Genomic DNA, 11012 nt, shown 5'->3' on the forward strand with positions numbered 1-11012 from the left:
AAAAATTGTGTTTTTGTTTGTATTTGAGATGTCAAAGCCTGGATTTTATAATGGCAGGAGCTTAGAAACTTTTAAATGCTTTTCAAGACAATTCTAATGCTCATGTGAAATGCCTTCGACCAGGTGAGCACTTGCTGTACTTTGATGTAGCCGTGTGAAGAATAACCACCACATATTCAAATTCATGACACTGAAACACCAAACAATATTTTCACATTTTTAATACCAAACAAGTGTTTTAGGCAATACATTTATTGTACTTATGCACAAGGTAGCTCCTTTCATACCACTGTAATGAAGGAACCCTTGCAAGACAAACCAAAAGTTAAGACATAAGTAGTGTTTTAGAGAAACCAATGTCTCATTCACCTTATGTGTCTGGGGCAAACCATTCACACCAAAACATTGTCTCAAAATCCTCAAGATGTCATAACTTGTCACTGCGGAGGCATTTTCCCACCCTATTATGCCTCCTGTGCCTCCTTCAGATTTTAGGGAACCAAGACATCTGCTATGAGATTCAATAAGCCGTTCAGTGCAGTAGGTTCACAAGCGTCTTGGTGCCAGCTGATAATACATGTTGATATTACTTCCTCACACGTCCCTTTTTCTCCCATGCAGGCTTAGAAACCAACCCCACACAACCATTATCCATATCACTTGTGCCAATACAAGTTTAATAAAAACAAATAATAGAGATGCACTGTGTAATTTTGGCTGAGGGGAAACCACAGCTAACTGAATTTGGGATTACAGAGTCAATGACTCATGAACGGAATCAGATCAACATCCACACCGACACAGTTCTTTGTGCAGTACAATAAACACACAATTAATTTGCTGACAAATATCTTGTGTTTCACAGCAAATACAACCTTGATCGTTGTACAAAATAAAATCCTATAACAATAACAGATTAAAAAAAACATGTAACTGGTATTGAATTCAACCCTACAGAACTTCACTGGGCCCTGTCTGACAGCCCTTTCCTGACTTACTCCCAAAACAAAATGTTACATTTTGGGGCTTTTTGGCCTTAATTGGTTATGAGAGGAAAAATGATGATAGGAAATGTGTGGATGAAGGTGATGGGATATGGGTTCGGAAAATGCCAACAGTCAGACTCATACATGCAACGTGATGGGCATGGGATGATCTTGGCATTTGTGCCACAGGCTACATCCTCTCACTCACCAACCCCAACCACACAATAATACTGTCAAGTGGCAGAAAGTACTGGACTGGACTGAACTGGACTGGGCTTCCCAATGTAATATGCTACAGAGGTGCATCCCGGGCTTTAGAAAGTAAAATTCCTGCCATGTTATTTGTTCCAGCCAAATCACTCATCCACTTGATGATGCCATGTAGATGTAGCCTGGGAAAACCCATGCTGCTTTGCACAATCGTTCCAATCTGAAAGACAGCATGGATTCTGTCCCTCAGTGAGGGTTCCAGGTCTTGGGCTCCAATCAAGCGGGGAGGGTTTGAAAGGTGATAGATACAACTGACACGATTGGTTATGGGCTACAGATAATGCCAAATGACACATGCGTAACGCCCAGTAAACGGCCCTGGGCAATCGTAAACCACACCTTTCCAACGAGAAATTGCATAGGTAGCCTCCAGACGATCTCACTTGTGAGATCGTCTGGTGTTAACCAGGCAAACGTAGATGAGCTTTACAGTGAAATCCTCTGTACTGAGAGCACAGGCAGAGGTAATACATGACAGGACATTTAGTGTCCACTTTTACTTTTGTCCACCTCTGGCTACGGAACAATTTGTACAAAATAATAAACAACTAAATGGAAAAAATAAATAACACATCATTTAGAAAAAAACACACGCACAAGTGATGTATCCCTGCTTAGTAAGGAGGGTGAAAACTGTGAACAACAGGGTCTCACATTGAGGTTGAGGAGTCTGATAGGGGGGGAGGGGGGTAACAGACAGAGTCGACTGAAGTAAGATGAGCACTGGGAGGATCCGCCACATCCACTTTCTTCTTCTGGTCTCTTCCACTACTTTATTTCCTCTTCCCTTTGGTGTCGGTCGTCTGGAAGACGCTGGACGCAGACATCAGGTTCTCGATGTACTGGCCCAGAACCTGGTTCTCCGACTTAAGCTTCAGGTTCTCTTCCTTCACTGCATCCACTCTTGCCGAGAGGTCTTGACGGCCACACACAAAAAGAAAAAAAAATAATCAAATAACCAGTTTGGCGAAAATCTCAAAGTCTTGAGTTCCTGCAGTTTAGATCAATGTCAACATTTTGTAGCAAAAACCTATACGGTCAGCTTACTGGATGTACAGTAGTTGATGTACACGTACACATTGTAAAAATAGGATAATCAACATGTTAACGTGAGTCCATATAGCTGGGCAATGGGTTTTAGACCACCAGACTGTAAGTCTTCATCCCTGAAATCAATACGCTTTTTGGGTATCTCAAATCCATACAAACACTTTCAGACAACTCTGAGGGCCAGTGTCCAACCATTCACCCTCACACATTATGATAGACCATTAGAGCTAGATGGCTAAGTGCATCAGCTACACTGTACACAGCTACAGGAAAGATGAGCTCAGCAGAGTATGAGCTAAAAAGACAAGTCCATAACAGATTAAATGGATATACACAGAAGCTTCCTCTCACACAACGTCAAGGCAGGCTGTGCATTTATGAAAGTGAAAGTCCATTGGGAAACTCCAACTCCCGTTGTCATTGTGACACAGCACTCCACAGCACACAAGTGAACACTGCACACAACAAAATTCTATTTATGCCTCACCGTGCAAGGTAGGTGGGCTCTATCACACCAGAACTAATTTCCCCATCCCAAATATGATGGAGGAAATAAAATCCCAATTCCTTCAGGTAGGCCTACATCTGCAAAGTCAAATGAAATGCTCCTTTACCTTCTAATGTGTGTTGCAGCTCCAACACCTGATTGATGAGTCTCGTCTTCTCCTCCAGTTCCACCTGGTTCTCCACGTCCCCTGAATAAAAGGGAGACGTCAGCGATCGCAACAACACATTTGACCAAACCAGTTAGCCTAAAGACTGAATGTTTTTACCGTCCAAGTCACAATTCATGATGAAGTATTCGTTGTCTTTCCTGGAACGCTGTGCAGCAGTGCCACCGTCTACGAGAACATGAGAAAGCATTATATCACTGGAAACATCACATGTCATATTCAACTTCAAGGCATCTGAATATTGAACTCGAATCTTTCAACACATCCCAGGACTTGACACGCGCGCGCCTGCACTGAGATGCAGGATAGGTTAATGAAAAGTTATAGCATAACAGGACATGGTGTCTGGTCAAACTGCAGGTGAACCTCTTAACAACAACATGTACTTGAAGCGTCAACTATGGGTTTTCCATTCCTTCAAGGCTCCCCCACCTTCATTGTGGATGTGAAGGTAAAACCAGACATTTTAGAATAGCTGAAGTTACAACTGAACAGATGGAGTCACAAGTCAGAAAAGGTTAGCCTGCTTAGCAAATCACTCGAGCTAACTTTGCTAATGTCGGTCGGTATCTTACATTATCGCCTATTATATTTTACATATGGGACACGCAGTAACTTATTTACCATTCTAAACACATTTTGCACACCTTCCATAGCAGTGACCAACGATGTAGGTGCCAACATTTGACGTAGATGACCAGATAGGTACAGTTAGCTTCGCTCCATAGCTTGCTATTTATCTGTTCCGACCTGGGACACGACCCACTTCTAGCACATTATCCAACAGTATAAATCATATCTATGCAAGAACGTGTCGTTTCGTAAAGGTGAATACCATAATAAAAACAACGCCCTCCTCACCGTAAGTAGTTCTTGTGGGGCTAGTTCTACGTCCCAAGTCAACACAAACACTGACTGTAGAGCTACTCCTCCAATCGATGATACAAGCCAACCAGCCTACCTCTTCATTCACCCCCTGAACATTTCTTGTTTTTTCGATAGATGGCGACAGAGTCGTGTATGGTTGTTATGATCTGTGATTAAATAATAACTAAGCATATGATTACACGTTTGTTTTCTTTTTGCAAAAAATAACATGCCATTACTTTACATGAATGCCCTTTTCCTTAATTTTTTGATGCATAAAAGCAGCAGGGGCCTCGCAGTTTATTTTCATTGGGGGATTTCACAAGACTTGACCTAAGGTTTTCCCAGGATTGGCACTAGAATAAAACAAGGCCATCTAGTGGTTAGGCCTACTAATGGTAGCCTAAATGTCATTGCTGAGGGAGAGGCTTTGAACTAGGCCTACAGATACTATGTGCTGCATAAACATAGTACACATGAACCAACTGTAAGTGATGATAAAACAGTAGCCTATGGCATTCTAGTGTTCACACAAACAGCTAATGTTGATGTAGCACATACTAGGCTTTAAAATATTATTTCAGACTGGGTGAATGTGTACGTCTTCACCATTTGTTACAACTCCATAAAACACACACACACACACACACACACACACACACACACACACACACACACACACAAAAACCCCAAATATAGGATATTAAGTATTCAATCTTTTCATGTCCCCTGTGTCCCCAGTGTAAGGTCAGCCCTTCTGTCCTGCAATAGGACGGAAAGCAGAAAGCAGTACTCTAATTATGGGTGCACATTAAGTTAGCTGGCAAGAACACAGACAGGATAAAATGTTGCTGCAAGTTCATTTTGGTCAAACCCAAGCCTTTATTTTGTAGTCAACATAAATCGTGTTTTTGGCCAAAATATTCTGTCAGAGTCCTAGGCCTGAATGCCCTTGAGCATTTACTGAGAAGTAAGACATAAACTTTACTCTACTATACTTCATTTAGGCTACATTGGTTTGCTCTTATGTCTTTTGGCTGTTGGCACTTAGCCTATTAGCCTTTATAACTATTGCATTTATTTGGAATATTTGTTTAAAGACTGCACTTGCATATTTACTTTTTCATACTTAATCATTTATTTTGTCAAACAGGCGCATCATTAAGTGCAAGCATTTGTAGGCTTATCTTTTGAGACTAGTGCACTATACACTGCTCACATTGAAAGTGGGGTCAATAGGAACATATGACTGTGCTTTATTGGCGGAACTAATACTCATTCAAAACATAATCACACCAGTCACCATTATTTCCAAGGGAACAAATCTATAGGCCTAACTGAGAACCCTAAAAGTAAAACATGCCGATACCAGAGTCCTGTGTTCATGTATGGTAGGTAAATGCCATGCTTCAAGTTGTAGGTGAACGTGTCATAGAACTTGTTTATAGAGACATCAGTCATACCTGCGTCATCAGCAAGAGAAATGTTGGTAAAAGTTTCGTCCTCGTCGTCCACTTCTCCTTCCATTGTAGATTTTCAGTCCAAGACAGGCAAACTCCTGATAAATTGCAAAAAAATGTGACTGTTCTGTATGAGACTGCTTCCTCCCTCTCGTTCCCTCTCTCTTTGCTTTTCCCAGATCTGCTGAACACCTGTTGTGCTGTGCTCAGCCGCACCCTCTGAATTATTCACTGTAAACACAGCTATTCACTGAATCTCTGGTGTGGCTCAGGTGACACTGTTGTCACGGTGATCGTGTGGGACAAGGTTCAGAGTTCACTTGCTCCTCCTCTCTCTCTCTCTCTCTCTCTCTCTCTCTCTCTCTCTCTCTCTCTCTCTCTCTCTCTCTCTCTCTCATAATGACACATTAACCAAAGCGAACCCTTTCTCTTAAGCATACACATCTTTTATTAGCCGCCCCACCCCCCGTCATTTCTTCCTTGTTCTTATCTCCTTATCTCCTCTTTCATCCTTTCACTTCATATTCACTCTCCACTGAAATGTATATGGGACAAGCTAGTTTGCTCTGGGAGCATCATGCCACTATCGGAGTGGGTCATCAGGGTAGCATCTTGGGATCTTTCATAAATCGGCATAGCAGTTTTGCATTGCAGTGTAGGGACGCATGAGTTTGGTCATAGATTATCATTCTTGGTTGTATTGCTTCAGCCTGCATTGTTGTATTGATAGGATGACAGGAAACCAGGTTTAAGCCTTAGAAGAGAGGAAATTCCTAATGGTCTTAATTTTTTAACCCTGTCTTATCCTACAATCCAAGGCAACAATGTAACCTTAAATAATTTTGAACTTTGATTGTGCCCCCTTGTGGTTACCATAAAAACACAAAACAGATAATGTTTTAAAGTCCAAAGCAGATTCAACTCATACCCAATAAATGGATTACGATTAACAGATTAAGTAAACTGTCCTTTTCAATGAAAAGGGATGTTAGTCCTCATGAATGAAATGCATGTTTATAAATATTAAAGGGGTCATGGTTTGACAGAGTAGGCATACAATTTATAGCACTCAGAGAGTATAATCTGATCTAATACACTTAATTTTGCATTGTTTTGTTAGGTGAAGTATAATTGAAATATTTTTGCCCTTCAACTTTGCCAGAGGAGTACACAAATCAGTGGCGTGAGTGAGCACACCTTTTTAAGGCGGCGTGTTGGCCAGGACCAGTCAGACCCATAAAGCAAGACAGGCGCTGGCATTTACAGGCTACTGATTACACGGCAGAGGGCTGTCTTTCACATGCAGAGCTTGTGTTAATGAAAACCTCACTGAGTGGAACACTTCTGCCTCGGACAACCCAGGGAGGGGCGGGAGGGGCGGGCGGGCAGGAGATGAGCTGATGAGGAACGGCTGCTTGTGCCAGCTTTGGAAATGAAAACAAAAAAAACTTGTAACTTGCCCGAGCCCCAGCACCTGCAGAACTAGTACCTGCTTTGATGTATGTCTTGGTACTGTTGTCATACAATTGAGTTTCTATAGTCATTCAATGCCATCGCACTGCCGTTCCTGCCATTTTTAGGCTACTCCAATCACCCTTGAGTCTGTGACTTCGCCTCTACCTGTCCTGTCTCTGTCAGAGGGACACTCTGGCAGAGCACATTCACATACACATTCCCCTCGTCCTCTCTTGCCTGTCCCTCTCCCTCTGAGCTCCCGCTGAGCCCCCTGGGAGACCTGAGAGCACCATGACTCAACGGCAGACGAATTTCTTTATACCATCTGATGAAGTCGTGAAGTATTGACAGGGGCAGAGCAATGGTTTAAAAAAAGTGAGCTAACAAGCTCAAAACTTCTGGATGAGAAATCCATGCATCTCTCTCTCTCTCTGTCTGAATTATATTGTTCTTCCCATTGTATGCTGCAGTTAACAGATGCCAGCTATTGGCACGGGCTCTTCCCTCGGCAATAAAGGAGTGCTGCCCCATCTGCCCGTAGGTTTGTCTGGCACAGGGAATGGGGGCACTGCCAAAGGGCACTGGCCAGGAACGTGACCAGTTTCATTTGTGAGAGAGAAGAGGAGCGGAACCACCCCCTCTCTTGTCCTCTTCGCCGACTCCTCCATCAGGGGTACTGGGGATAGTGTTGTAACATAGTAATAAGACATGTTGTAAAACCTCCTCACAGATACTACATGTACATAGCGGCTCATTGGCCACCAGCTACAAGTAGAACATACAAAGTAGAAAGATTGGAATTTATATATTTGTGCATGAGCGTAAACATGCACAGCGGAAAATACGTATAGTATTGACCATGCATGGCCCTGTGAAAAGGGTCACAAGGATGTGCCATGGAAAGGAAAGGAACAAGGAAACAACAAGGAAATCTCCAGTTTCACTTATTGTTACTTGCACTGCAGACTACCATTTCTATACACCCAATTCTTTGTTCCTGTTTTAAATTGGCTGTGTTGGAAGGAGGCAAATACCATAAAACTATTTACAGGTGGTTGACATGACGTCCTGTTTTTACGTAACATTAGTTAAAAACCTACAAAATTGATATTTTTCCTCTTGAAAACAAATGTGAATGAATGAAGTTGTGGTACATCATGTTTCATATTAGTCTAAGATGAGAAACGAAACATTTTTGTTCAGATTTATGGAAAGGTTTATATGTCAAATGTCCTGTGGTGTGACTGTAACATTAATAACACCTGGAATATATACAGCTATAAAATAAACCAACAACATTTTGAATCATTTATAAAGCATTTGGCATGATTGCACAAATATTAACCTAAAGTTCAATTTCGTAACACAAATTGCGTCCTGTGGGGTGACATGGCAGCTGCAAGGCCAACTACAAGGGTCTTAAAGACAGGCTCCTAACCAGTTATACCTCAGTTATTGGAGAGTGGTGTGGAAGTTTAAGGTGACTATTAACCTCTTAATATGTCTACATATTGCAATGTTTCTGTCACACAATGCTTAGGTTCATTTATGGTGTCCCGTGGTGTGACTGCTCTTATGGAAGGAAAAAAGTTTTTTTATGAGTGAAAATACATATTAAGGTTAAACACAATATCATTATCTAGTTAGCATGAGCTCGGAGGTCAGTCACGAATACAAAAGGATTAAAATGGCCACAATGCAGTGAATTTCCTGTGGTGTGACTTCATGTCATGTGGTGTGACATGCTTTGGCATTGTGTTACTCAATCCTTTCTTATTTTTCATGCATCATGCAAGTATATAAGGATAAGGTCCCATTCACACAATTATCACAAGTAATACAGTGAAACCATGCAGTGAAATCACAGTTGTCTGCCTGTACGATGCATAGGCGTGTGTGGGTGGGGGTGGTGGTGCGGGTGGGTAGTAGTGTGTGTGTGGGGTGAGGGTTGAAGGAGCAATAGCAGAAAGAGCATTGGGTAGCCTATATGTTTGTGCAGAATATTAATCATTTTATTGTATTTTACAGAAATGTCACACAAAAGATGTCACACCACAGGACACATTTTCCCAAAAATGGCACAATTAGGCGAAATTCATCCGACCACTGACATCCCCATTTTTTTCTATTTTTTCCCCAATTTTTCCACCCATTTTTTCAGGAATTGGAATATGTTTCCTCCTTTAAGTATGTTACGGCCTTAAACGTCAACCACCCTGAATCTTAATCAGCCTCAGAATTCTTTTTCACTTGTTGCAAGTGTTTCAAATATCACATCAGTAATATTTGTATATATATTTTTGTGTTTGACTTATTTATCAGCATTGAAACATATCAGTGGAGTAGTCTGGTGCACCAACCCTGGCCCAAAGATTACTGGCTTAATTCTCAATACAGAATAGAAAACGTGTTCCCTGACTTTATATGTCCACATTTAGCTATTCTCCATCCAAAACTTCCCCCTTTTGTCTCTGCTGAGAGATTACACCACTTTGTGTTTACATTTCACCCACAGGTAACTGCGCTAACATGGCTACATCCAGAACACGCAGACCACTAGGGGGCAAAGGTGCCCTCACACCCACCTTGCAGTGAGCTGAGGCTGGGGAGGAGTTTAAGGGCCGGACTGGGTGACTGAAGCTGAGATGTCCAGCCGTGGCCCAATCTGCCGATGCACCAGAGTAAGAGAGCGACGGTAGATTTGTACAATACTGCGGCATGCTTATGTCATGGGCAGCATGTACAATACAATGGCCATATATTCTGCTGCAAGCTGGGAGTTGTCTCTTATTGTACTTGTGCTATTAGAAGCCATTCTTGTAATTACACAAAACCTGATCATTGTTCCAATAGCATATGTCCCCATGTTGACAAGGTCATTTGTCAGTTTCAAACATACACACGCACACACACATGCACACACACACACACACACACACACACACACACACACACACACACACACACACACACACACACACACACACACACACACACACACACACACACACACACACACACACACACACCTCTCTGGACATATTTTCATGGAGTGGAAGAACACCAAAGGTCGTAAAGGTGACTCTATTCTGTCTTACACTTAAAACAATCTTATTTAGAGGGTAAAAACAGATGAACCAATGGAATCAATGAGGTTAATACCGCAAAGTTAGTCAGTAGAGATTTGCCTACTTGTAATGATAATGTTTTTCCTATCCCTAAAGGTGATTTTCAGGTTTTAAAAAAAGCAACAAAACTTTTTTTTGTGACAAGCAATCCTGGAACAGTGAAAGACTGGCAGTGTTTCATCTCACTTGTGCTGAACCTATAACGTTTGGTGGAGATGGAAATCATTACTACTTGCCAAACGTTACAATCAAGGACACTAATTTTGAATACCTTGAGTTTGCCATGACACATTCAGTCTGGAAGTGGTCGTTTGCCATCTGGGCAGAATACATGTATGAACTGAGATTTCGAAACTCCATTAGGCTACCTTGGGAACAGTAGTCAGCTGGCTTATACAAGCAGCGGTGCCTGGTAGAAAAAAGAAGCCTTTTTTGTCCTACTGTTATGTGTATCCAAAACAGCCTCAGCACTACTTGCACTGCTCATCTCCCACTCTTTTTCTCAGGTCTACTTGATGTCTGTGTTATGGTATTTAACATAATCTGCAAATGGCCCAGCTTACTTACACTTTGTGGTGAGTTGATTTGGAGAAATGAAACTTCGTCTCAGGCTACGCGGTTTGTTTGTTGCTGGTTGCTACGCAAAGTAAATTGCTATAAAAGATAAAACACCATGGTTAGACATGGTTTAGTCAGGAATTCCCCTTCAATTACTGTCTGATTGTAGAAAAAGTAAGCTATGGAAATGTTGGTTTGTTTTGCCACATAGTTTGTGGCCCAATGCACAGGATGACAGAATAGCTATGCACAGAATGCTGATTTGTCAAAAGTGTTATTGTATCATTTCTATTTTAGAATGTCAGAGTGTATCCTGTTTCCATTTTAGTTCCTTAAGTGCTCAGTTCCTTGGTGTAGTTTCCTCATGCACCTATAGTCTGGCCTGTGACAACTGCGTCTATGTGAAAGATGCCTGTCATGCTTTGCGTTTATAAAGTTATGCTGCATTTTCGGAAATGAAATTAGATATTTTTTTAAAAATCATACAAAGAAAGGTCTACTGATTCCGAAAGAAGTTTCAGACTTTTGCTTTATCAGCATGTTAAGAATTTGCTGTATCCTACA

General features: G+C 41.6%; 1 protein-coding gene across 2 annotated transcripts; it reads right to left on the reverse strand.

Moving 5' to 3' along the window:
* Positions 1–204: 204 nt before the first annotated feature.
* On the reverse strand, positions 205–5525 carry LOC134465758 (short coiled-coil protein B). Of its 2 annotated transcripts, none has more exons than XM_063219602.1 (4): positions 5311–5525; positions 3080–3148; positions 2921–3001; positions 205–2172 (listed from the first exon to the last, which is right to left on the reverse strand). In XM_063219602.1, exons 1-4 carry the CDS (start codon positions 5372–5374, stop codon positions 2030–2032), a joined length of 357 nt encoding a protein of 118 aa, XP_063075672.1. In that variant the 5' UTR covers positions 5375–5525; the 3' UTR covers positions 205–2029. The 2 variants fall into 2 exon arrangements, with proteins under 2 accessions (XP_063075672.1, XP_063075673.1); XM_063219603.1 differs by lacking the exon at positions 5311–5525 and adding an exon at positions 3842–3966.
* Positions 5526–11012: the final 5487 nt, after the last annotated feature.

Source organism: Engraulis encrasicolus, chromosome 16 (genome assembly GCF_034702125.1).
Source record: "Engraulis encrasicolus isolate BLACKSEA-1 chromosome 16, IST_EnEncr_1.0, whole genome shotgun sequence".
Taxonomy (NCBI): Eukaryota; Metazoa; Chordata; class Actinopteri; order Clupeiformes; family Engraulidae; genus Engraulis; species Engraulis encrasicolus.

Coding starts and splice junctions, on each gene's coding strand:
- LOC134465758 (XM_063219602.1), bottom strand. CDS start 5,374: ATGGAAGGAGAAGTGGACGACGAGGACGAAACTTTTACCAACATTTCT. Junction 3,002..3,079: donor CATGAATTGTGACTTGGACG/GTAAAAACATTC, acceptor CCTTTTATTCAG/GGGACGTGGAGAACCAGGTG. Junction 2,173..2,920: donor GCTGCAACACACATTAGAAG/GTAAAGGAGCAT, acceptor GTGGCCGTCAAG/ACCTCTCGGCAAGAGTGGAT.